The 26,212-nt window shown below is 60.1% G+C and overlaps 2 protein-coding genes across 4 annotated transcripts; one reads left to right on the forward strand and one right to left on the reverse strand.

Annotated features, from left to right (window-relative positions):
• Positions 1–51: 51 nt before the first annotated feature.
• Positions 52–12,205, reverse strand: LOC115907805 (adhesion G-protein coupled receptor G1-like). Its single transcript, XM_030955945.1, is given in 15 exon segments — positions 52–683; positions 839–1,107; positions 1,318–1,429; positions 2,066–2,340; positions 3,300–3,415; positions 3,508–3,608; positions 3,961–4,006; positions 4,564–4,680; positions 4,906–5,034; positions 5,118–5,265; positions 5,346–5,376; positions 5,379–5,468; positions 5,938–6,363; positions 6,860–6,945; positions 12,087–12,205. Coding segments are annotated over 14 exon segments (2,007 nt in total). The 5' UTR covers positions 6,900–6,945; positions 12,087–12,205; the 3' UTR covers positions 52–576.
• A 7,272-nt stretch (positions 12,206–19,477) lies between these two features.
• CCDC102A (coiled-coil domain containing 102A) lies at positions 19,478–26,107 on the forward strand. Of its 3 annotated transcripts, XM_030956382.1 has the most exons (10): positions 19,478–19,531; positions 21,176–21,669; positions 21,706–21,813; positions 22,908–23,110; positions 23,226–23,334; positions 23,576–23,692; positions 23,777–23,986; positions 24,229–24,399; positions 24,509–24,612; positions 25,598–26,107. In XM_030956382.1, the coding sequence occupies exons 2-10, from the start codon at positions 21,223–21,225 to the stop codon at positions 25,722–25,724; spliced, it is 1,596 nt and encodes a 531-aa protein (XP_030812242.1). In that variant the 5' UTR covers positions 19,478–19,531; positions 21,176–21,222; the 3' UTR covers positions 25,725–26,107. The 3 variants fall into 3 exon arrangements, with proteins under 3 accessions (XP_030812242.1, XP_030812240.1, XP_030812241.1); XM_030956380.1 differs by having other exon boundaries at positions 21,176–21,813; XM_030956381.1 differs by lacking the exon at positions 19,478–19,531 and adding an exon at positions 19,726–19,817 and having other exon boundaries at positions 21,176–21,813.
• Positions 26,108–26,212: the final 105 nt, after the last annotated feature.

The raw sequence follows: 26,212 nt of genomic DNA on the forward strand, positions 1-26,212 counted from the left end.
GAGATGGATCCCATCAGAGAGCCCACCAATGCACCAAGAGAGTCACACTCAGAGAAAAATCACTTTAATGGGCACAAATCTGGTGTGCAGGCATGCTCACTGAACTCCTACATCGCCCAAAAGTAGACATTAAACAAAATAAAAAAAATAGATTGTTTCAGCTGCCTGAGAGTGCGGCAGGGGCAGAATCATTCTGTCTTCTCTGGGGAAGGGCCCTCATGGTGACCATCAGCAAGGGCTGAAAATTGGCCCTTTCCCACCCATCACTCCTGGCCTAAGGATGTGGGAGGGGACATCCAAAGGCATTGGGGACCCTGTCCCTGCCCCTTCCACTTTTTACAGCCCCCACTGCCCAAGTAAGCATCCCTCCCTCCTTCCCTCCTGCCCCAAGGGTGCCAAGCCAGTCAGGATGAGAAAACTGGGAAGGGGGCCAGCAGAGGGGAGGGTGGCTGGCCCCACTGTGGGTCCCTGGGCTCCCTGTGGCACTACAGGGCAGGTGCAGTAGCAAAGCAGATGGCGTGGTCCTTCCTGTGGCCGTCCTTGGCATGGGGAGCTCTGGCACGGCCAGCACGGGGCTCAGCTGCTGCTGGGCTGTAGCTTGGCACTGTCAGAGCTGCTCTGGGAGTCAGGGCCCTTCCTCGCCTGCAGCACCATGGTCCAGTACCAGAGGAAGATGAGGAAACCTGGCAGAGGGGAGAGGAAGCATGGGTAAGCCCCCCACAGTCGAGAGTGAGTCACACCCAGGCTCCCAGAGCTCCTCTTGCACGCCGTCACCACCCCACCAACACCCCGTGAAAATCCTGCTGCTCCTCAGGGGAGCCCAGAGTCACAGGCTCACCTTGGAGGGAGTTGATGATGGTGAAGATGTAGAGGGAGACAAGGCAGAACACACCAGAGGTGAAGGAGAAGAAGATCAGCGCCCAGGGGATGCCCAGCAGGATGCTCAGCCCGAAGAGGGCCAGGACATGCTTGAGCTTGTGACCCCTTTTGTTCTGCCGGAGGATCTCGCGCACCATGGCCCCCAGCATGACCGAGTTAAAGAGGAACACCAGGCTGAAGAAACCCAGGTTCACGGTGTTATGGACCAGGGGGCTCGTGATCCAGCATCTGCAGGGAGGAGAAAGGACAGAGGGTTACTCTGTGTCTGCCCACAGGGTCGCAAGGAGGGGCTGGGAGAAGCACAGAAGTGTGGTGCCAGCCCAGGGAGGGGGATCCCCCTGGCACAGAACCCCAGAACAGCCCCAGGGCACGGTGAAGGTTTAGCCAGCTGACTTTACCTACAGCCAGTGACCAGGTGACCCGTGTGCCAGGACTCACATGGTTGCATTGGTGGTTCTGCCATCAATGGATTCATAGATGGGAATGGAGACGGGGCCGTAGTTGGTCCAGCTAGCCAGGAGGATGGTCACCACACAGAAGATGGGGAGCCCTGGGTGGAAAGAGCAGAGTGAAGCAGGAGTAGGAGTGTAGTAGGAGTAGTAGAGGAGTAGGCTGCCCTACTCCCTGGCCTTTGGACCTTCTGGAAGGACTTGCTGGCCCTTTCTCCCTGCACAGAGCACAAGCCAACATCCTCCCTCCCAAAGGGAAACCAGGGATGGAACACACAGCAAGGGCACCTGGAATAAGCCCCAGCCTGGGAGGGAGTGGTGCTGTGCTGGCCCCAGCTGGGGACCTCCCAGGGCTGTGGAGCTTTAGGCCATAAAAGATCACAAGATCTTCCTACCATGACCTGCAGCCCAGAGCATGGCAGAGAAGCATGGGCACTTCCTGCATCCAGCCCTGGGCTGTCCTGGATGGTTCTTTCAGAAATAAAGGATCATATTACTATTTAAAGATCCCAAGTGGGGGTTCTCACAGGTCTCCATTGCTGGCTGATCCCCCAGGATGACCCACCCTTGCTTTAGCACCAGCTTCTGCTCTCAGCCTTCCAGGCTCCTCCTCCACCAAGGCTCTTGACAGACAGCTGCTCCCCACAGCTGTGTCTCCATCCCCATCCAGGCATCGCATCCAGTGGGAATGACCCACCCCAGTGCCCCTCAGGGGGTCTCTGCCCCCCCATGCTCACCCCAGCCAACCAGGCAGAGCTTGAGGAGGAAATGGTCGTGGTAGGCGTTGAAGACTTCGATCACAAGCCTGTAGAGGTTGTAGCCCTCAATGCCCATCCAGGTGAGGCAGCTCAGGAGTGAGAAGTGCAGAAACAGCCCCCCAGCTCTGCAGACAGCCTCGCTGCTGCTGGCAGCCAAGTGCTCGGAGATGAGGAAGGTGATGTCCAGGAGGAAGATGGCAGCCAGCAGGTTCATGTGGATGTGCATGCTCGTGATCTGGTCTCGCTGTTTGCTTCTGCAGAACCAAAGGGAGCAGAACTCAGCACCCTGCCTGGCCAGCACCACTGGTGCCCACAGCACCCCACAGCCCTCATGGGGCACCTTGCCCCAGCAGAAGAGCAAGGAGACTCTGTGGTAGTGCCAGGGACTGAGACACCAACCCTACTGAGAGACCCCTCATCCCAAACCCAGCCCCTGCAGCTGACCCTGCACTGAAGATGCTCAGAGGGATGAAGCACTTTTCCTATGGAGAGGCTGAGCGAGTTTGGGTTGTGCAGCCTGGAGGAGGCTCCAGGGAGACCTTAAAGCACCTCCCAGTGCCTAAAGAGAGCTGGAAAGGGGCTTTGAACAAGGGCATGGAGTGACAGGACAAGGGGGAATGGCTTCAGTCTGAGCACAGGCTTAGTTTAGATATTCAGAAGAAATTCTGAGGGTGGTGAGGCCCTGGCACAGACTGCCAAGAGAAGTTGTGGCTGCCCCATCCCTGGAATTGTTCAAGGCCAGGCTGGATGGAGTTCTGAGCAATCTGGTGTAGTGGAAGGTGTCCCTGCCTGTGGCGGGGGGGCTGGAAATGAATGATCTTTCAGTCCCTTCCAACCCAAACCATTCTGTATTTTCATGATTCTAAGATTTCAGGTCTGAATCATCCCCTTAGGATCAGTGACATGACTCAGGAGAAGACACTCATGTTCTCCTCCAGGTCCTTGAAAAGATCTTTGCAGACTTCTACTTGATACATCCATAAAAATCATTACTTCCAAAATCTTTGAAAAGAGCTGGTGTTTCTGAGCTCCCTGCAGGAGGCCTGACAGAGAGGGTGGGCCCTGGGCAGGAGAACTCTGCTTTCTTCAATCAAGGCTCCTTCATGATGCTTCTATCCAGGCCACCAACTGCTTGGAGAGCTTGTGCCCACCCAGGGGTTCACAGCCAGGGACAGGACACAGCAGGGAGTGGGGGTGACCCATCAGACTGTACCTGAAGTAGAGGAAGAAAATGGTGCAAATGGAAGCCAAAGCCGAGATCAGGCAGCCAACGTAGCTTATGATACTCAGGTAATTCCTGTGCACAGAGGTGATGTCTGGAGACGAAACCTGAGGAGGAGGAGGAGGAGGAGGAATGAGAGATGGTGAGGAAGAGCACCACTGGGAATGAAGTGAGGGATCTGAGGGAAGGTGCTACCCACCATGAGCACAGCAAAGTAGGTGAGGTGGTTGCACCTGCACTCTGTCTGGCTGCTCCCTGTCACTGTGGCACAGCCAGAGCTGTCCCAGCTCCCAGAACTGCCTGTGCAAGAGAAAGGGAGAGCATCTGGTGAGCAGCAGGAACATCTGCCATGGCCGAAAGGATCTTCAGGGCAAGGTGTCCATGGAAAGAGGGAGAAAAGAGTGGAGGGTCCCAGCTTGTCCCAGGCCAAACACACAACTCAAACAGCCCCCTCAGCACAGGAACGCATCCCTAGGGAAGGGGAAAGCTCTTAGCTTAGCTCTGGAGGGAAAAACCTGACATCAGCCCTGTGGCAATGACTTCTGGAGATGGAGTGAGGAAGGAAGGTGCAGAGCAACCTTCCCCCTGCTGGTGGGGCTGTGGTACCTTGGAAGAAGGGCCTGGCTTCCCTCCCGAGGGCAGGGGCACTCACCAGAGGTGTTCTCCTGCCAGAACACGCACACCGGGGTCACGTTCCTCTGCAACGACAGAACCACAGGCCCTGCTCAGGATGCAGCTGCGGGTTTGCTGCCTGCCCAGCACTTCTGATAGGGGACAGCACGGGGCAGGAGACAGATGGTCTCAGGAGACAAAATATGACTTGGATAAACCAGACTGCCCCTATGGTGGGAGTGGGCTCCAGGCAGAGACCACTCTGTTAACAACTGATGGAGCAGATGCCTCCTTCCAGATCCTCTTTTCCAAACAAAGAGTTCAGCTTAGAGCAGGCACCTGGCAGGGCCATGATGAGCCAAGGGCCTGCTGACACAGTGTGCCCCAGGCCTGGTGACAGTGCTGGATGTGACACATCTGCCATGAGGCACCTCCTGGAGAGGGGAGGGCAGTGCCAACCCTCAGTGCACACAGCCAAGCCATGACTGTGACACAGCCCCAGAAGACACAGCAGACCCTGCTCAGGCTGGCCATGGGCATGGACCTGCTGGATTGTGAGCCCACCCTAGGCTGGCAGGGGCTGAGCCCTCCTTGCCCCTCATTCCTGGTGGGATCAGGTTCTGTGAGGCTGCTCCCCACCTACCGGGAGCTGGTCGTGGAAGAACGTGAGGAGCACTGGCTCGGAGAGGTTGGCCACCACTGTGTCCACCAGGGAGATGCTGACCACCTTGTCACCCAGCACGTGGCTGCTGTTTTCATCCTGTTGGAGAAGAGGGGCAGTGGCAGGGTGGGAAGGGAGAGCAGCCAGGTGTGAAGCAGAGGAGAGTGCCCGAGAAGAAGTTCCCATGACTTTACCCATCAAGCTTTTAGCTCATCTTTGAAGTCATCATCACTTTCTCCCAGTGAGCACCAGCCCCCTGGTCTGGTGGCACCCCTGCAGCCCAGGACCAGGGGACACCCAGCCTGCCATCCACGTGGGCATTACCTGGAACATGGTCTGCCTGTTGATGTCCATGACGAGCACCCTGTGCTCCACCACCTCCTCCCTCTCCTCCACCATCATAAACAGGCTCCTTGGCAGGTCCACTGTGAATCCCTGGACCTCTCCACTCTCCTGCAAAGACAGATTCATCAGGAAAGAGGTGTAGAGAGAGCCTGATGGGCCAAGAGCACTAGGCCAGAGTTTGCAGTACCCACCTCTCTCTGGGGAGCAAAGGTGAGGGGCTGAGGGGCCCGGCTGGGCTGCACCCTCAGGACGGTGGCGTGCACAGTGGCCTCCCCAAAGGTCTGGTTCTGCCCTTCCAGCTCCACCTTGGCCAGCATCCTCTCCAGCTCCCCGAGTTTGCTGCTGGGGAAGGGGCACAGTGAGCTGGGTGCAGCGGGGGTGCCTTGGCAGCAGCAGGAATGGGCTGAGCTGGAACTCACCGCCGGAGCCTCTGCTGCTCCCTGGCCCCCGGGCTGCTGCCAGGGGCTGGGCAAGGAGGCTGTCCAGGGCACTGAGCTGCTCCTCCACATCCTGCTCCCACACGGGCATGCTCTCTGCAGAGGCTGGGGGAAAGGAAATGCCGTGAAATGCATGGGCACAATTGGCTTCCTGATGCCCCAAACTGACTGGCAGAGCCCTGGTGGGGGCAGAAAGCAGAGGCCTTCAAGGTGATCCCCAGCCAGGAAAGCTGACAGTGACCCCAACCCACAGGGCTTTCCTGCCGACCAGAACTCAGCTCCCACTGAGGCCGTGGGGACCTCATGGTGTAGACTGGACCCTGAGAAACCACTCAAAGACCTCAATTTTCTGGGATTTTAGGCAGCATTTTGAAAATCTCCACCTTTATGGACGCTAGGTACCAGGCCTGTCTTTGGGCTGCTTCTAGAAAACCTACATCACCTTCAGCTATCTTCACATCACCAGGCTAAACCACACACTGGGAAACAACCAGTGCTCTGATGCTGCCTAGGGAACAAGCTGGGGATAAAACAACCCTTAAATTTCCTTAAAATGACATTAAATTGCATTTACCAGGGAAGAAGTATTCAGCTTTAGCATCCAGGGAGGTGTTCTTCCCACCCTTTATGATATAGGACACATTGAAGATGTTGGCTCTGGTTCTTTCAGTCTTCTGACTCTCCTGTCCCCAGGGGATGCTGCTGGCTGTGTCCCCACCCAGGGGGATGCTGTGCTTCCCATACACCAGCTGCAGGCTCCTGTTGGACTCGAACCAGAAGATGCAGAAGCGGTACCTGCCCAAGGTGGGGGGCAACCTGTACTTGTAGTAAGAGCTTCTCCTGCTGGGCAAAAAGGGCTTTTTTATGATCAGAGCCTGGGCTGTGTTCTCGATGGAGATGGTGGCGGGGCCGTGCTGGAAGATGGCAGAGCTCTCCTGGGTCTGGTTCCGGTCACCACAGAAGCGAAAATCCTCCTCCCTGTGGCCACTGGCTCCCAGCCCTGCGTTGTACAGGCACACAGAGCCAGCAGATCAGATGCAGGACAGCCAGCCCTGCAAGCACCCCAGCCCTGCAGCAGCTGTCACACGTGGCATGCCAGGCTCTCCACCCCAGTCATCCCAACCCTGTCACTCCTGCGGGCTGAGTGACACCAGCCACGTCCCCAGTGTCACTGCCACGCTGCCAGGGGCTGACAGGGCCCTTTGGGCAACGGGACCTCCTGTCCTTCAGGGACACCCTCTCCCATCTGCCACCACCCACATCAACAGACCAGCCCATTCCCAGGAGAATGGATGGATGGAGGCCACCTCCTCTCCCTGGAAAGGAGACATTCTGCCCAAGAGACCCACCAGAGGCACATCATCCTAGGAGATGCTTTACTTCTGTGGAAGCTTTGGTTGCACACATCTCATGGTGCCCCCAGCCAATGTTTTGGGGCTGCCAGTTACTCCCAGCAACCCAAACCCAGCTCAGCATCCCAAGGCAGGACAGTCTACCTTGGAGAAGGGAGAGAAGGAGCAGGGAGAGGACCTTCATCCTGGGCAGCTCTACCTTGGCCTGGCCTTCAAGGAGACAGCAGAGCCTGAAAGGGTACAAAGGGAAAGGACCACATGAGTATTTGGGTATCCCCCATGCCATGAGGGCAGGGATGAGAGCAAAGGCTGTGCAGGTGGGGCACAGCCAGTGTCACAGCCAGCTCCCTGTTGCCTCTGCCTCCAGAGGAGCCAGGATCACTGGGCACCCAAGCTGGCTGTGGGCTGGAAGGATGGCAGAGGCTGGGAGCCCCTGAGCTCTTAGCATGGAGAGGGTGCCCCAGCTCTCCAACCCAAGAGCCCACACAGGAGGGGTCCCCAGGGTGCCCCAGCACTCCAAACAAAGAATCCACACAGGAGGGGTCCCCTCTTCCGCTCTCAGCCCCACATCTCAGTGAACACCCTGACTTATCAGAAATGATAGGAACAGAAGGAAATTGTGGTTTCCTAATTAGCCAGCCCTGAAATTATTTTCTTGGATGTTTTCAGCTCCTGCAGATTAGCTGAGGAGCTGGGCACATTGCAAACCACCCCATCATTGCAGCCTGCAGAAACAGGCTCTCCCAGGCACATCCAGCCAGCGCAGCAGCCGTGACTGCCCAAATCTGCTGCTCACAACCAGCTGGGCCACATCCTGCACAGCCCCTTTGCCCATCCCTTCATCTGCCACTCGGCTCCACCGCCCTTTTCTTTATCTTTGCACGAGGAAAGGCTTCTGTCACCTACACCAGGCCAGCACTGAGCACCCTCAAGTGCTGCCACACCCCTGCGCTCACCCAGCCACTGCCTTCACCCTTACAGCTTTTGTCACTGTGCTTTCCGCCTGCCCCAGGCCACAAACTGCACCTCCAGCTCTGCTGGGATGCACAAAGTGTCGCTTCCTCCTCACCCTGCTGTCACTTCAACCGTGGCACACACCCTGCCAGGGTCTGTACCCCGCAGAAGCTCCCCAGGGTGGGACAGCATTGGTGGAGCTGTCAGAGCAGCTGGCCCAGCGCAACTCTTCTCCGTGCCCAAAGTGAAGCCAGCACCCTTGGCCACTGCTGCACCCCCTCCTGCACTGCCCTCAAACAGCCCCCCAAACGCCACCAAGAGGCCAAAACTGTTTTGTTTGCTGTGAGTTGGTGCTGGGGCACCAACCAGCATCACCTGCAAAGGCGTACAGCTCTCCCAGATGCTCAAGGCTCATCAGATGCTCAATAACTTGTTAGCAGATTTCTCCCACCAGCACGGGCTTTTCTGGAAGTTTCTCTAGCCAGCACAGATCCTGCACGGGTGTACAGCCCACTCCCTATCCTTCCCCCCCTGTTTCTTGTGGCAATTTATCATCAGCAGACGGGGGCTTTGGGTTGTTAATTAACCTGTGCTGTGGCTGTAGCTAAGTGACACTAACGAGGTGTCCCAGTGTGAGCTGGGAGGGTTTGGCACAGACATGACTTGGCAGGAGTAAATGGATTTGGTGGGGCTGGCACCCCAGTGCCTTGCCACACACTGAGGAATCTCACCTATATATCCAAAAAACACGGAGTTGGGGTGGCAAAATGCTGTGGGTGATGGAAAACACCTGGAGCACGTAAAAGCAATGGAGCTTCAACCATGTTGAGGCAGCACAGAGCTGGCAGGGCAATAAAGCATCGCCTCTGGATGGGGAGTGCTGAATCCTAATGAGGCCTCAGCCCATCCCACTGTGCTGACATCCTTAAGGTTTAATTGGGAAGGTTGGAGGAGAGGATCAGCCCCTTTCAGTGTTACTCAGCTGGGACCAGAAATCCCTGTGGGAAGCAGGGTGGGGGAGCCGGTATTTCAGTATTTCCCCTCTGAGCCCTGCGTTCTCCTGCTGGCCCGGCGCTGATTGCCACTTCCTGAGCTGAACAATAGCGAGAGAAAATCCCCTGAAAATGGTTTCACTGTGAGAAACCAGGGCTTCCATCCACACTGGCAGTACGCACAGCAAAGGGAGCAGGATGTGCTGGGTTCTCATCAGGCCTGAATCCTGCCTCGTCATCTTCCCATGCCCGCATGGCAGAGGGGAAAAATTCCTGGCTTGGCCTCAAAATCAACCAGATCATGCACAAAGAGGTGCCAGACACTCAGCCAGGGCTGCACAGCTTGGAGCAGGCTCCCTTATCAGCAGAGAGGGAGGCTTATTCCTGGGCACCAGTTCTTATCCTCCCATCACCATTAACATACTGGCCTTGGGAAGAAAAGCCAAAGCATTATACTGAGGTCTCTAAACCTCAGGTGAATGGAGGGCAGGGGGAAAAAGACTTAAAACCCTACAAACAAAAGGTGTTTACTACAACCTTACTGCCTTCTGGGTGACTTGAGGAGGTATTTAAGCTGGTATTTAAGCTTTTGGAGGTGGCACGTGGCTTTTGGACATGACGTTTTTCCCAAGGAGAAGGGAAGATGCTCTGATGACTCAAACAAACACAGGAAGCAGGGAGATCCAGGAGCTTTTATCTGTTTTCCTTCCAGCTCCGTTAGGAAAGTGACGCTCTGTTCCTCGAGTGTGAGTGGGGCTGAAGCTCATCACCGCAGTGGTTACTCAGGCAGCACTCAGCAGCAAGATGAGGAAACTGTGGCACAGAGAGGCAAGCCAGGACGGGCCCCTGGAGATGCAAAACAGCTTTGCACAACCAGCCCCTCATCGTAGGGACCATAAACAATGTGCCCTGGGTCTGGAGCTGCACAGGATGTGAGGACCCCATGGGGGTCCCCCTGCAAAGGGATGCCCCAGTGTCAGCATCTGAGTGCTTCACAAAGTGCCCTTGTCCTTGGCCAGTGGTACATGCCCACAGCGCCAGCCTCACATTATTCATGGCATTGGCATGTGATTCCCAGCACCAGTGGGCTTGGCTAGTGCCCAGGGAGTCGAGGGGCAGCTGCACTGTGCCAGAAGCCTGGCACTGCCAAGCTGTGCCATGGGGTGCTTCAGCTTTTCCCGGGCCATGGCACTGCACAGAACACCCAGCAGCACCTTCAAGATGAGCCTTGCCAGCAGGATGAAACCAGATCTGATGGAGATTCCCACGGGAACGGCACAACTCCCTGCCAGATCTGCTCTTTGCCAGCCACTGGCAGCCATCCCTCCCCACAAAGGCTGGCATCCCTCCCCACAAAGGCTGGCATCCCTCCACAAAGGTGGGCAGAGCCAAGGGGAGGCTGGCACAGGCGCCTGCCAGTGCCTGGGGCTCCTGGGACGGAGCATTTGCTTAGAGCTGGGTCTTGACATTCAAAACTTTTTTTAAAATTTCCATTTCCTAAAAAACACCACAAAGAGAAGTACCACAGTGAACTAACCCCGTACTTCCTCCAGTGCCAGGGCAACACAGCACCTGGCTCAGCCACACATGAGGCCTTGTGGCTCCAGCAGCCGCCACAGACACTCTGCAAAGGACCAGGTACATCCACACTGGGCTGAGGCTGACGTGACACGGTTACAACGCAGTGCAAGGACATCTCTGGCCACAGGACTACAGACAGTTGTCCCTGCCACACACTCCCACCACAGAGTCTTCTTTGAGAGCAGCTCCATTTCTCCTCCTGCACATCCCCCTTCCAAATCACTCCTTTGGGTTTCAAACAGCTCCCAAAACACCCTGTGCAGCTCCTCATGGCCTGCCTGTGCTGCAGGTGCCAGGCAAGGGAGGTGCAGAGCAGTAGCTCAGGTTTGACCACCCCAAATCAGGGTCCCAGGTATTTGGCACAGAAAACAAGGTGCTGGAGCCTAAGAAGGGCAAAGTCTGCAGCACCCAAGGAGCCAGGTGACAGACTGTGGGCCTCCCAGATTCCTGCCAAAGCCCAGCTGTCGGGTAAGGAGCTGGTGAGTCCAAGAGCTCCTGAAAAGCAGGCGCCAGCAGGCTGAGCCCAGCTGGTCCCGTGCAGACATTGGCATGCTGGGAGCGACCCAGCCTGCTGCCTGTGAACCACAGAGCTCTGCCCCTGCACCCACGGGTGCCACCTCAAGGTGCAGGGATGGCCAAACCCAGGGATCTCCCTTCAGCCAACACACAGTTGCTCCAAACCTGTTCCTCTGCAAATAGCAGCCCCCAGGCCGCAGGATTAAGAGCTGGACTGTAACCAAGTACATTTTCAGGCCTTGGCTTAATTCACGTGGGAGCTGTGAACCCAGCAAGGGACACGGCAAACCCCCCTGTGGCTGCAGTCCCGGTCTCAAAGGATTTGCCCCCTTCCCATCTCTGCAACACTCCCGGCTCCCTGCTGGTGGGGATGGGGGGGTGGGGGGGTTACTGCAGCCCTCAGACCATGAAATGAGCTTTGGCTGCCTTCCCTCCACAACAGCCATTCGGACTTGCTGCCAGGAGGTTATTCCAGGAGACTTCATTTCAATTCTCCAGCTGGTCTCTCTGAGCTTTGCTGGTCTCTCTGGAGGGGCAGCACAGACAGTGGGTAGAGACCACCCCAAGCATCCTACATCCCATATCCCGCAGAGACATGCCAGGACCGGCAGGAACAAACGGGGATGTTGCAGGAGGAATCCCCCCAAAAGGCATTTTAGGGAAGGGAGATCACCCTGTCGAGACATGCCGGCGATCCCACGGGATGCTGCACCCTCCGCCGGGAGGGAGGAGAGGAAGGAACGAGGTGTGCTGGTGGTTCCCATAAAGTGGAAGCAATGGCCACACACCGGCCGGGGCTTCGTGGAGCTCAGCTCTGCCGCTGGCAGCAGAGCCGGTCCCGGGCAGCTCCGGGGGCTTTGTGGTGCCATGGCCCGGGAGCCCAGCCTGGCTGCGGGGCAGGCGAGAGCGAGCCCCATGGAGCAGGGATGAGGGTCGGTTTCGCAGATCACTGGCACCACGGCCACGAGCAGAGTCCCTGCCCAGCCCGGGCAGGGCATCACCCCCAGCGCTGCGCCCCCGCACCCGGAGCGGGGTGCTGCTCAGCCCCCATAGAGCCCCCTCCGCTCCATCCATCCGGGCTGCTCCCTGCCCGAGCAAGCCGGGGCGCTGCCCGGTGCCACCGTCCGCACGGAGCCCCCCAGCCCCGCTGGGCGCCCACCCCATTCACTCCCGTACCCCCGCTCCGCCGAGCCCGAGCGCCGCAGCATCCCCTCGGCTCCTGGTGCCGGCAAACGCCCCTCAGCGCGGCCTCTGGGACCCCCACGGCGGGCACCGGGCTCCGCAATCCTCCCCCGTCCCGGCTCAACCGCTCCCCGTTGCTTCCATACCTGGAGTCGGTGCGGGCTCGGCTCGGCACGGCTCGGCACCGCCCGGCACGGCCCGGCTCCGCTCGGCTGGTACCGCGCGGCTCAGCAGCCCCGCACAGCTCCGCCCGGCTCCGCGCAGCTGGGCTGGCCCGGCTCGGCACGGCTCGGCCCCGCTGCCCCGCGCACCTCCGAGCGCGCCTGCCTCAGCGCGGTGCCCCGGGAGCCGCGCCCCGCCCCGTCCCCCCGCGGCCGGTGACTCAGCGGGGCGGTACCGGCACCGCTCCCCCCGCACCGACCCCTCCGAGACCCCCGAGATCGCTGCGGGGTCACCGCCGCCCGTCACGGCACCTGCCCGCTTCTGCTCTGCCCGCTTCGGTTCAGCTCGGCGCGGCTCTCAGCACCTCCAGCCCGGTTCGGCTCAGAGCGGTATCCCGGGACCGGCGGCCCCGTTCCCGGTGAGACCCCCGGGGATCGCTGCCCTCGGTCACGGCGCTGCCCAGCGAGCCCCGGGCCGGCAGCACCGGGGGCTGCGTCCCCCCCGGGCCGGTACCGGCCCCGGCACCGCCGTGGGCTGGGGGAGCTCGGCTGGGCACAGCCGGGCGTGCCGCGTCCCGTCGCCCTTCAGCTGCGGGCTGGCGGGCGTCCAGCGGCGGAGCCAGCAGGCTGCACGCCTGACTGCCAACGGGATTAAAAAATAACAATTAATGGGAAAGCAGCCGGGACGGAGTGTCCCGGTGACCCCTGTCCCGCTCCCTGGATGTGAGGGAGGAAAGGAGCAGGGCAAGGAGCCCAGATCACAGGAGGGGGATACACAGCGCTCTCCTGGAGCAGGTGGAATGGGGAGTGGGGTGTAGAGCCTGGCCGCGACCACAGCGCCCTCAGCACCCACCCCAGGGCCGGAGATGGTGGAGATGGGCACCCCGGGGCTGCAGGCAGCGCTGTGGGAGCGGGTAAAGCCGCTCCTGCAGCGCCTGCACCCAGCCCTTTGTGTGTGCCCCGGGAACAGCCGGGCTGGAGAAAGCCCAGACGCAGGGAGAGGAGGGAGCAGGGCGGGGGGGAGAGCTCCGGGAAGTGCCCTGGGTAAATAGTTGCTCTTGCAGATATTTTCAATGGCTTGAATGAGACTTTTCTTTCTGCAAGGGGGAAGGGTGTAAACAACTTCCCTCTCCAGCAGGGAAGGTGATGGACCTTGATCCACGAGGATTGTGCCACCGCGGGTGCCATGGCGGCTTTGGGATCCTGCAGAAGGGGACATCCCGCAGTTTACATCCCCCCACTGGCTGAATTTCCAGCTCCAAGCCTCAGTTTCCCTGGCTGCCACGGGACAAGGCTCCCACGGGAAGCAGCTCACATGGCTGGAGCGTGGCTAAAGCGGCCGGACCGTGGCTAACAGAGCTGCCTTTGAAGTCCGGCCGTCCCCACGCCTCGGGGAGCCGGGCGAGCTCTCAAACGCGCGCTCAATCCGCCAGAGCCGCGGGAGCATCGCTGGGAGCCAAACCTCCCTCCCACCGCGGGTCATCCCGACCGGCTCCTTGGGGAAACGCCATAAATCCACCTCCCGGGAATAGCCCTGCTGAACCCAGCATCAGGCTCTCCTGGAGAGGGGAGTTAGGTGCAGACCCCTCGCACCAGCGAGGAAAGGATTTTTTGCTGCTGCTCGTGGAACAAAGAGTCTTTTTTCTGCATTCGATGTTATCAGAAGTTATTTTTAGGTCAACGCCTGCACTTGCTGGTGTTGTCGGGATTATCTCTGAGTCGACAGACCTTCAAAGACTCTGCCTGAGTACGAAGAGGGAGGAAATCCTTGTGTTGTCTCCTGGAAGGGACATTTGCCCTTGTACTCGGCCTGATAAGGGTGTATTGCTTCAACTGGGGAATTCCTATGAAAGCCCTACAACTTCTTAAGAGTCCTAAGAGCTCCTAAATCAATTAAAGCGCCTAAATATGCCTAAAGTTCCCGAAAGTCCTAAAAGATCCTGAAAGCTCCTAAATCCCTAAAATGTCCCAAAACCCCTACAACAACCTAAATGTCCTAAAACCCCAAAAGCCCTAAAAATTCCTGAATATCCTTGAAGTTCCTAAAAGCCCTAAAAATTACTAAAAGCCCTAAGAGTTCCTAAACCTCTTAGAAGTTCCTAAAAACCCCAAAAGTTCCTAAAGCCCCTTCAATTTCCTAAAAGCTCCAAAAGAACTCTAAGGCTTCCAAAATCCTCTTAAAGCCCTAAATCTTGCTAAAAGCTCCTCAAGGCTGCGGCGGCGGGCGGGAGGGAGGGAGGGATCAGGAGATCGCGGCGGCGGGGCGAGGGGATGGGCAGGCTGCGGCAGGAGAGGGCACGTCGCGCCAGGGCTGCTGCCAAACAGGGGAGACGAGCGTGGGCAGGGGAGCCCCGGCGCCGTCTGCAGCCGAGGGATGTGCCAGCCCTACTGCCCAGCGCTGCCAGCCCCACTGCCCAGCGCTGCCAGGGTGCCCAGACCCCCCCAAAACCTCTTGGGTGCTCCCAGCAAAATGCTACCATAACCAGGGCTTAGCCCAGCTCCGGTGGATGGAGGAGGATGAGGATGAGGATGAGGATGAGGAAGCAGAAGGAGGCTGGTGGGAGGGAATGCCCCTAGATCTCTCATCCGAATCTGGTGAGCAATGCCAGGACAGCCCTGGGAGTCTCTCGGGGAGTGCCTCAGCTGCCTTTGAGCGGCTGTGGGTGCCCGTGCTCCCCTCCTTGCTGCTGCTCCACCTCCCTCAGCCTTCCTCCTGGAAAAACATCCGGTGAGGAGGTGAGTCCGCCCCACCCCACGTCGGGATTTCTCCTTCAACGAAAACAGGGACACAACAGGTGCCAGGGCAGTAAAACCCGAACAGCAATAAACCGGGATTATTTGTTTAGGCTCGGCTTTGCAAATAAACCCCCGGTGATGTCAGGGAGGTCTGGGGGAGAATTGGTCCCTGCGGGTGTCTGCACGAGCACCAGGTGAGGATGCTCCCATGGGATGCAGTAACTGGGCTCATCAGCTCCCCAGCAGACAAGTCCCAAAAGCAGATCCCAAAATGGAGCCAAGGTCTTCTCCAAACCTTCCATTTCCCATGTGGATTCAGTGTTTTTCCTGGCTGCTTGTTTCCCCAAAATCTGTGGCATTTGCTATAATTCCACAGCTTTTTCCCTGGAGCCAAGGCTGGCTCGGAAGCCTGAAGGTACCGTGGTGCCACCAACCCTCCTCTCCTGGGCAGAAAAGGATGGCACAACCCCTCCAGCAGCCCGGCCCTGGCTCCTGCCAGGCAAGGTGCCCAGAAAGGTAAATGGCACCATTTCTCCTTGAGAAGATCACAGGGGCCGGGCCCCCTCCTGCCCATGCCCGGGTGCTGGATGGAGCCAGCCCTGGCACCGTGGCACTGGGCGGTGGGTGGGGGGCTCGATCCCAACCCCTGCTCCCTGGGGAGTGCTTCAGCCTGCTCCTGGTGTGCCAGGCTGGGAAAAGGGTGACCAGCAGTGGGCTCAGCTACCCGAGAGCCAGCATGTCCCACCAGTCCCCAGAAGCTTTATCTCCCTGGGGACCTCCCAGGAATGCTGTGTTCCTGTGACCGTGTTCACAGGGGTCTTAGGATGAGGGAAGAGACGAGGATCTGAGTCCATGTTTCAGAAGGCTTGATTTATTATTTTATGATATATATTACATTAAAACTATGCTAAAAGAATAGAAGAAAGGATTTCATCAGAAGGCTAGCTAAGAATAGAATAGGAAAGAATGATAACAAAGGCTCTGTCTCAGACTCTCTGCTCGAGCTAGCTGGGCTGTGATTGGCCATTAATTAGAAACATTTACCATGGACTAATCACAGCTCCACCTGTTGCATTCTACAGCAGCACTTAATCAATGTTTACATTTTGTTCTTGAGGCTTCTCAGCTTCTCAGGAGGAAAAATCCTAAGGAAAGGATTTTTCCATAAAAGATGTCTGTAACATGTTCCCGCTGCCAGGAGCCAATCACCGAGTGATTGTTTTCCAAGCGCCACCGGATACCGGAGCAAGGTGGATGTGCGGCAGCCAGAGTGACTCACAGCACAAACCCCCAAACCTGGAGATGGGGAAAACGGGCACGGAAGGCGCTGGGATGTGACTCTCCCACGATGGGGCTCACGGGGGAAGGTCGGGCACTTGGCACCTCACCAAAGCCGCAGGCTCTCAGTGAATAGCTGAAGTCACGGCCGGAGCGGTGAGCCATGCACAGCTCATCCCGTGCGAGCGGGGGCACCGCGGGGCCGGCGGGCTGCGGGGAGGGGACACAGAGCCCCGGCGGGACGGGCCTTTGTCCGGGATGCCGGCGGCACTGCCGGGAACGCGGCGGCGCTGGCTGCCCTTTGTGCCTGGAACAAAGAACAGCCAGAGGCTTCCTTCGCTGTCCAGCAGCGGGAAGGAGCCAGAAAGGGAAATGTCACTCGGCAGAGATGGGCAGCGTGTCCGGTGGGGCTCTGACCCTGCCACCCGGCCAGGAACGGGCACAGCAGCTCATGGCACCTCCCTGGCTCACCCTGCAGGGACAAGCGTGGCGGCCGTGGGGACGCTCATGTCGCCATAGGCGGATTTGCCGTGCTGAGATGCTGGTCTGCACTCCAGCAGGCAGAGCGGGATGTCCGGCTCCAAAACCTCAGGCATCAGGAGAGGAAAAACCCCGGTAACATTTCCAGGTGATGTCTGGTTTATGCGGATGCACCACGGGCTCAGGACCGACTCGCTGCCCCCAACTGATGGATTTAATCCCTGCAATTTGTCCTGGCTATTTATTTCCACAGGCTGGATTGCTTCAACTCCGAAAGTGTTTGGTCGCCTTGAGGAGCTCTGCTTGGCATCTGCCTTGCTCAGTGAGAGCGGGAGGAAAGCCGAGTATCACTTACTCACTTCCCATGCTCTCCTCCACCCAAGCTCGTCTGCCCGATGCCGAGACAAAGCCCTGCTCACCCATTTTCCCGTCGCCCCAGGGCTGCAGGTCGCCTCCACCCCTGCGCTGGATTTGGGGTCAGAGGGAGGGCTTCTGTCGTGATGCTGTCGTGGATGAAAACCCAGGGTCGGGATGGTTTTGGGATGCCACAGCCTTACAGCCGCTCCTGCGCTGCAGCCGCGCTGGTACCGAGCGGATTTGGGGGATGTAACCGGAGATCTCCCGCTTTTGACCGTGCCTTGTGAGATGCGCAGTGGCAGCTCCTCAAGGGGGCTCAGAGGTCCCCTCCCATTTGTCGGGGGACACTTCGGCACCGCTCGCCGCCACCGGCCGTCCCTGCGCCTGCACATTCCCGATGTGGGACCATTCCTGCGCCCCTTGTGCCATCTAGTGGGACCTGCACCAACCGCCCGGCGGGTGTCCGGGCGGAGCAGACCCGGCCAGAGGCGCCCGGCTCGCACACGGGCAATGCAAACGCGCTCCTAAAGAGAAGCAGCGGCCAGGGCTGGTCGCTAACAGGGACACCACGGGCAGGGGAGCAGCCGTGGTGCCCAGGACATGCAGCACCCCGAGCTGCAGCCCCCCAGCAGCAGCTCCCACCACCCAGCGATTCAGGTTTTAGCCCCAGTGCTGAGCCCAGAGCGTCAGGGTGCTCAAACTGTCCCGCGGGCCAAGCTGTGCCGGTCATCCTTGCTGTGTCTGCAGCCTGTGCTGTGCCCAGCCTGCCCGGGAAATGTGGTGTGCCAGGGGTTCCTGGGGTGCACAGGGTGCTGATCTCCACTCTCTGTGAAAGGACACGGGAGGTGGAGTGAAGTTGCTGCAGGGGAAGTTTAGTTTGGACATTAGGAAAAGGCTTTTCACTGAGAATGTGGTCAGATACAGGGACAGGCTCCCCGGAGAAGAGGTCATGGCATCAAGCCTGGCAGAGTTGAGGAGTGTCTGGATGATGTTCTTAGTCACATGGTTTGCTTTCAGGTTTTCCTGCAAGGAGCAGGGAGTTGGACTCAGTGTTTCTTACGCGTCCCTTTGAACTCAAGATGGCCTGATCCTGCGACACCACAGTGGATGCGATTGCCAGGATGGAGCCACCACACTCCATGACACCCCCAGTGACCACAGCATAGCCCTCCAGCAACGCCAGCGAGCCTAGCTGAGGGAACAAAGGTATTTTTTTACCCAAAATGGTTAGGTTTGCCCCAAAAGGCTTCATCTTGCGCTTCATCTTGGCTGCTGGGTCCAGCTGCAGGGATGTGGCCATGAGCAGAGTTGCAGGGGGCAGGGGTGACTCAGCCACAGCAGCGCTCATTGTGGGGCAGCAGTGCCACGCTGTGCTCGCCCAGCGCCTGCAGCCACTCCTGCAACATTTCTAGGTCCCAGTTCATTAGGACAACCATCTGGTTCGCTCTGACCTATCCCAAATGGGGGCTCCTTGGGAACAGATTTAAGGGGTCCTGCTGTCCACGGCCAGGCTGGAAACCCAGAACGAGAGGAGAAGGGCGCCAGGACGATGATGCTTGGACCACAGAAGTGGGTCACTGGCCATATCTTTCGGTGATGCACCCCACACCAAGGAGGTTTGATTTGTGCAAGGATAAGCCCCACAAATCCCAGGATGCTGCAATGCATCCTGGAGCCTGCTGGTGTCACCAAGACACGCATGTCCGAGCAAACAGTAAAGGCATGCTTGGAAAAAACTTTGCCGGTTTTAGTGCCGGGAGCGGGTTAAAGCCGCAACCACGCACCCGCAGCTCTGGCCAAGCCGCCTGCAAAATCGCTTCACCGGCTGCAAGAGACGGCGCCGGCTCCCCTGGCACAAGACGCTGGGATAGGGGCGTAGGAGAGGAAAGCATCCCTCGCCTCCAGCTTTTTGGGGTTGTTTCCAGCTGGAAAAAAAAATCCGATCTTGGAAAGAAGTTTTGCTTTAACTTGATTTGGTTTTCCCTGCCTCGCTCGATCCTGGGGGAGAAGAAGTTGTTGGCGTCCCATGGCATCGATTCCACGTCCAGCAGAACACAAACCCAATTTTTTGTCCGAAAGGCATCCAGCAAAAGGAAAGAGACGGGCAAAATGGTGGTTTGGGGTTTTGCCGCTGGGCCAGGAGTAAGCCAGCACGGGTATGTGTGGGGGATGCAGACAGCACGCGGCCACCGCTCACCCGGGGGGCCCCCCGTGTCCCCAAACGCGTCCCCACCCAGTTTCCCCCCGCCCTGGGACAGACAGACACGTGTGCGCAGCCCAGCAGCAGCCACGGGCAGGGTCCCCAGCCTTGGGAGCACTCGCTGTCCGAGCCCCCAGCCCCGGCACGCTGGGCAGGGCTGCCCGCAGCCCCCGAGCGCCGCAGCCCCACGCGTGCGGCCGCCCCGCCCGTGCCACGGGGCAGGACACGCAGCGCGGCGCGGACCGGCCCCCGGGCGCGGGCGGGGGGCGGGAGCGGCGGCGGGGGGAGGAGGAGGAGGGCGAGGAGGAGGAGGAGGAGACTCGGCCGCAGCGCCCCGGCCCGCGCGGGCCGCCCGCACCGCCGCCGCCGACACCGCCGGGTGAGCGACCGGGCCGGGCCGGGCCGGGCTGGGTTGGGCCGGGCTGGGTTGGGCCGGGCTGGGCGAGGCCGGGCCGGCGGGCGGGCGGTGGCACCGGCGGCACCGGGAAACTTGCGAGAAACTTTGTTGGGGGAGGGGCCGGGCCGGGCCGGGCCGGGCCGCGGCGGGGCGGGCGGGGCCGTGGCGAACCGGGCGGGGCCGGGCCGAGCGGTGCCTCCCGGCCGGAGCGGGGGGAATTCCGGCGGAGCGGAGGAATGCGGGGCTCCCGCCGCCCGGGCCGCGGCCGGTGAGTGACGGAGCCCGGCGCCAATGCGGAGGCGCGGGGGCGGCCCCGCCGGGAGCCCCGGGGAGGGGGCGCGATCCGCCCGTGCCAGTGACCCACGCGTACTCCCCGCGGCTGTTCCGGGGTGTCCGTGACCCACGCGTACTCCCCGCGGCTGTTCCGGGGTGTCCGTGACCCACGCGTGCTTCCCGCGGGTGTCCCATGGGTGTTCGTGCTCCCCGTGGGTGTTGCAGGGGTGCCCTGGCTCCACTCGTGCCCCCCGTGGGTACTGCATGGTTGCCGGCTCTCGGCATGCGTTCCGTGGGTTTTGCGTGGGTGCCCGGGCACCATCTGTGCTCCCGTGGGCGCTGCCTGTGCCGGGTCCTGCCAATGCCTGGGATTCCAACAGGAGCAGCCCAGAGAGCGCGGGCCTGGGCTTGCTGCTGAGTTTTACCAAAACTTCACCATTTCAGCAAATATCACCGGAAAATTTAGTTCTTTCTCCCATGCAAATCCCACAACTGCTACCGGCCTCTGCTCCCGCTGCTCCAGCACTGGCTCTCCCAGCCCAGCCGGATTTGGTAGCAGGTTAGGGCTGCACCGTCCCAGAAACCTGCCGGGGCTGCGGGCAGCCGCGGCTGGACCCTGTACTTATCCCATTAGGACGCGCAGCAGCCTCCCATTGAGGTTTCCTGGGGCGGTTTGCCTGCCCGGCCGCGCCGGGGGTGAGATCCAGGCCGGGATCTGAGCTCCGTGCCGGGATGTGGGCTCCATGCCGGGATGGGGACACCCAGCCCCGGCCCTTTGTTGCGGCACCATCGCAGAGCACATCCAGCTGCCGGGACACACGTCCCCCTGCCACGCCAATCTCGCAGCTCCGGGCTCTCCTTCCGGAGCTGTTCCTGCTTTGCTGGCTCCAGATCCGGGCTGTAACCCTCGCTGGAGCTGCTGGGGTGCAGCCGAGTACCCCAACTCCAGCACCAGGGATGGTTTTGGAGGCTCACAGATGATGATGATGTCATCAGATGACCTCATGCAGATGACATCATGCGAATGACATGTCGATGTCTTCCCTTCATTGTGGTGCGCTGGCAGAGGTGCCTGCAGGGCCAAGCTGAGACCAGATGCCGGTGGCTGTGGGCTGTGGGCTGTGGTCCTCACTGAGGACCTCACTGGTGGAGCATCCCCTCACTGGGGATCTGGCTGGGGCTGTCACTTGGCTGCCAGCTGGGGACATTGCCAGAGTCCTCACTGGGGACCTGGCTGGGGTCCATCCCAGGGATCTCATCACTCAGTGTGCCGCTCCCCAAAACCAGGGACCGTGCCCCTGCCGCCCCTTCCCTCCAGCCGCCGTCCCCAGCTGACCCGCGTGTCTCCTGCAGGTGCCCGGGTGCAGGACGGTGACGGCCATGCCCTAGGGAGCCCCACCATGAGCCAGAGCGGGGCTTCGCGCCTGGCGGGCTCCCCGCCGCTGCCGGGGGGCTCCCTCCTGGCCCTGCTGGCCCCCGAGCCCTCCCCGTCCCCCCCCAGCGGGACCCCCTCGCCCGGGCCCCCGCCGGCGCTGCTGGAAGGGGACTGGGAAGGGCGGGAGGAGCTGCGGCTGCGGGAGCTGGAGGAGGCGCGGGCGCGGGCGGCGCAGATGGAGAAGACGATGCGCTGGTGGTCGGACTGCACGGCCAACTGGCGGGAGAAGTGGAGCAAGGTGCGAGCCGAGCGCAACCGGGCTCGGGAGGAGGTGCGGCAGCTGCGGCACCGCCTGGAGGCCCTCACCAAGGAGCTGGCCAGCCTGCGCGCGACGCGCGACCGCGAGCGGCCCGACGAGCGCCCGCCGCGGCCACCGGGACAGGCACCGGCACCGGGACAGGCACCGGCACCGGCACAGGCACCGGCACCGGCACAGGCACCGGGACAGGGACAGGGCAGCGCCGGCAGCCCGCCCGCCGATGGAACAGAGGGGGACGCCGGCCCTGAGCAAGAGCCTGTGCGGGATGTGGGGGCCGAGGTGCCCCAAAAAGCCAAGGTGGGCGTGCGGGGCTGCCCCAGGCGAGCAGGGGAACAGCGGAGCTCCTCATCCTTGTCTGCTGCCCATGGGCACCCCCAAACCACCCCTGCCTGTCCTGTAAAATGGCCAGTGTGGGGGGACTGCTCTTGGGGCAGGACTGGGAGGGACAGATCCCTCTCAGAGCAGTAGAGGATGGTCAGACCCCTCTTGGATTAATATGGGGGGTGTCACACCCCTCCAAGCAGCACTTTGGGCTCAGACCCCTCTTGGAGCAGTACAGGACAGTCAAATCCCTCTTGGAACAGCACCAGGGGGGATCAGACTCCTCAGAGCAGTGTCATGAGGAGACCCAGAGCCATCACAGCCCCGTGCAGTGAGATCACCTTGGCACTGGCAGCAGTCCCTTTGCTGGGGCTTTCCCTTTGCGGGCACAAGGCAAAAATCACTGTGCCAGTACAGGGATGGTGGCATTGGCAGTGCTGGTGGCATCTCCCAGCCACAGCTTGATTGTCAGGGTGTCCATATGGGCTTCTGGCAGGGGTTTTTGCTGAAGGAAGGAGAAGGAGGAGGAGGAAGGGGGGAGCACACCAGAGGCACCTCAGGGATTATCCCAGCTGCTGCAGCCATCCCTCCTCTGCTGCCGTTGGCTCTGTCACAGCACCGAAGTCACTGCTTAGGGTGCCGTGCTGTGACATGTCCACCTGACAGCACAGCTGCCAAGTGACAAATCTGAGACTAATGTGAGCATCCCCCACGGGCTCCACACTTGGTCCCCAGGCATCCTGTCTCCTGGAATCCCCTGCTGCTCATTTACTGTGTGCTCAGAGCTCCTGGTAGAAGGTCACCCATGTGGCAGTCCTGGGTGAGATCGGCGTCATAAATTGGTTTTAAATTTTTTGATACCACATTTCCAGCATGGCAGGGAGCTGGCAGCAGAGTGTGGTGACATGTGGGAGCTCCCCTGGGAGGGCAGGTCCCTCCTCACCAGCCTTAGGGGATCCCCGGGGGATGGAGGGAGAGGTGCTCTTGGTTATGGGGTGCGGGCTGGGTGCTGTAGGGCTGGGGAGCCCTCTCACCCTGTCCCCTGTGCTGGGCCACCCACGGCGCCACAGGAGCTGGAGCTGATGGAAAACATCTTGACGAGCAAGCAGGAGGAGAGCTGGGAGCAGCGGGGCCCCCGGGCCTCCTTCAGCCGCCAGGAGCGGAGCCGCCTGCTCTGGGAGGACGTCAGCGCCGTGGAGGAGGATGCCACCAAAGTCACCGCCCTGAAGCTCAGGCTGGATGAGTCCCAAAAAGTGCTGCTCAAGGAGAGGGAGTGAGTGCTTGGGGCATCATCCTTGCAGGCTGCCAGCTGATACCAGCCTGGTCCCCGCTGGGGTGGCACATCCCGTGGGGTCCTGCAGGCTGTCACTGTCACTGCCTCTCCCCAGGGACAAGCTGGCGCTCAGCAAGAACATTGAGAAGCTGGAGGGCGAGCTCAGCCAGTGGAAGATCAAGTACGAGGAGCTCAACAAGAACAAGCAGGAGGTGATGAAGCAGGTGAGCGAGGTGCCTGGGGACAGAGCTGCTCCAGAGGGTGGCCTGTCCCTCACAGGGTGGCACATCCTGATGGACATGGTGGCCCACAACCACTTCCCCAACCCCAGGTTGCTTGTTAAGGGTTTTCATTAGTGCTGTTGATGCAGTGGGTCCATCCATAGAGTTGGGTGAATGTGTGTGGGCGGGGCTCAGGTAGAAGGTGGCTGCTCACAGCCCCCTTTGGTGCCATGTCCCCCCACAGCTCAACATCCTGAAGGAGATTCACCAGGACGAGCTGGGGCGCATCTCCGAGGACCTGGAGGATGAGCTGGGTGCTCGCTCCAGCATGGACAAGAAACTGGCTGAGCTGCGTGCAGAGGTGAGGCCAGACCCCAGCCTGGGGGACAAAGGGGGCAGAGAGGGGGGTCCTGCTGCCCCCCAGCCACCCCATGCCCTGTCCCAGATGGAGAGGCTGCAGGCAGAGAACGCGGCTGAGTGGGGCCGGCGGGAGCGGCTGGAGACAGAGAAGCTCAACCTGGAGAGGGAGAACAAGAAGCTGCGGGCACAGATCGAGGACCTGGAGGAGGTGCTGGCTCGCAAGCGGCGCCAGACGGCCAGTGCCCTGGACACTGACCTCAAAACCATCCAGGCTGAGCTCTTCGAGAAGAACAAGGTGCCACAGGGGAGGTGTCCCCCACTACCGCATCCCTGGGTGACTCTGTTGTGGGGCTCAGCCTCCCCAAGGACTCCCTCAAGCCCATATTTTGCCATCACCCTTCAAGGGATGGTGTTGACCCCATCAGCTCCTGGGTCATGGGGTGGGGCAATGGGAGAGACCCCTGGGGAGGGAGGGGAGGACACCCAGTGGTGGGGGTGGCTGTCCCATGCTCAGCCCCCTCCCCGTGCCCACCACAGGAGCTGGCCGACCTGAAGCACATCCACACCAAGCTGAAGAAGCAGTACCAGGAGAAGATGGCCGAGCTGGCCCACGCCAACCGCCGCGTGGAGCAGCACGAGGGAGAGGTGAAGAAGCTGCGCCTGAGGGTGGAGGAGCTGAAGAAGGAGCTGGCCCAGGCTGAGGATGAGGTGAGAAAACTCACGCTGGTGGAGGAGGTCAGGGGGCTGTTCTGCTCCTTACACAGCTGCCAACAGCACCATCCCACCCCATCCCACCCCATCCCATCCCACCCCACAGCTGGATGAGGCCCACAACCAGACGCGGAAGCTGCAGCGGTCACTGGACGAGCAGACGGAGCAGAGCGAGAGCTTCCAGGTGCAGCTGGAGCACCTGCAGTCACGGTGAGCAGGGGCTGGGTGAGCCACGTGGGCACCAGCCAGGATGGGATGATGTTCTCCTTGCCACCATCCCTCAACCAGCATCTGCCTGGTTGAACCCATGGCCCGAGTGCCTGTGACATCCTCGGGAGGGGCACAGCCATCCTCTGAGCAATCTTCACCCCACCTTGAGCTGGGTGGCATTCACCTCCCAGTTAAACCAGCACAAGGCTGCCCAGAGACCAGCACAGCCCAGTTTTATGCTGCTTAGGGTTGCACCCACTAGTACCCACAGCCAGGGCAGGCTGCTGGCATCCCACACCAGTCTGGGGAGGTGGGAGCTGAGTTTTCTTGCCCTTAAAACTTTCCCCGGCCCTGCTTTGCCTCTCCAGCAGTAAAGAGCTGAAATGGCCGTGGGATCGATGCCGTGGCTCCAGGAGGCGCTGGGGGGGTGTTTATAATCATCCTTTATTTTATTGGGACATCTGCATTAAATCATGGAAGCATAATGGAGGATTCATCGCCCACCCCAGACTCCCTGTGCAATCAGCCCTAAATAATTCATGCTTTCCAGTAAAGTGTGGTGGACTGGTTGGATCTCACTGGATCCTTGGCCTTTGGATTTCAGATTTGATTCATAAAATTTGCTTGATGAATTTTCACACAAGGGCAAGTAAAGAGCTAAAACCACCACAGGGCAAGTAAAGAGCTAACACCACCACAGGCTCCTGGGGGTTTTGAGAGTTCCTCAGTTTAGGGGAATGACACCTCCCTTTGCAGTCCTGTCTGGCTCTGTGCTGCCCAGCACAGGAATGCCCAGCCACGGAGGGGTTTAGCCTGTGCCCCATCCACAGCTCCCAGTTCCAGGCTGTGGGGGCTCATCCTGCGCTCAGAGCTTAGCGAGGGCAGCTGGAAGGGATCTCTGGGGTGCAGCCGTGCTGTCAGGGGGTGCAGGGGAATGCAGGCCCCCCGGGCCGTGCTGCCCCCAGCCCAGCAGCTGTCCCCGCAGGCTGCGGCGCCAGCAGAGCGCCCCGCTGTTCGGCAAGATGCGCAGCGCCCGCTTCGGCCCTGACGACGCCGGCGACGGCACCAGCGACCCCGACGAGGATGAGGACCTGCAGATCCAGGTGCCCTAGAGCCCAGGGCAGTGCCACCGCCGCAGGACGTGCCACATCAGTCCCCTGCGTTCAAGTGTGTCGCCATGGGGCCCAGCTGTGCGGTGATCCTTGTATAGATGGGGAAACTGAGGCACACAGCGGTGGGGAGGAATTTGCCCGGGGGTGCTCCAGAACCCACTGCCTCTTGGACAGGACTGGATGGCCCTTCAGCCACTGGCATCTCCTGGGACACTGGTGTGGCCACCAAAGCCAGCATCACTGAGCAGCCCAGGAGGAGGAGGCGCAGGCCTAGAGAGGCACCAAGCTTGGCAGCCGCAAACTGCCCACTTCTCTTTATATATATTATATATATGTATGTATTTGTATATGATTTTTTATTATAAATACAGAGCCCAGATGGGCCCAGGCTCTGATGGTGGTGTGAGCTGCTTGTCTGTCCCCACACAGGAGCGAGGGTGGGGAGGGGACACATCAGGGAGATGGGCCTGAATGTCACCCACTGGCAT

The sequence above is a fragment of the Camarhynchus parvulus genome, chromosome 11 (assembly GCF_901933205.1).
Source record: "Camarhynchus parvulus chromosome 11, STF_HiC, whole genome shotgun sequence".
NCBI lineage: Eukaryota > Metazoa > Chordata > Aves > Passeriformes > Thraupidae > Camarhynchus > Camarhynchus parvulus.

Excerpts from the sequence above, each read along its gene's own strand:
- CCDC102A (XM_030956380.1), top strand. The coding sequence starts at position 21,223 with ATGAGCCAGAGCGGGGCTTCGCGCCTGGCGGGCTCCCCGCCGCTGCCG. Across the intron at positions 23,111-23,225 it reads GTGCTGCTCAAGGAGAGGGA|GGACAAGCTGGCGCTCAGCA; the intron begins GTGAGTGCTTGG and ends GCCTCTCCCCAG. Across the intron at positions 23,987-24,228 it reads AGCTCTTCGAGAAGAACAAG|GAGCTGGCCGACCTGAAGCA; the intron begins GTGCCACAGGGG and ends TGCCCACCACAG.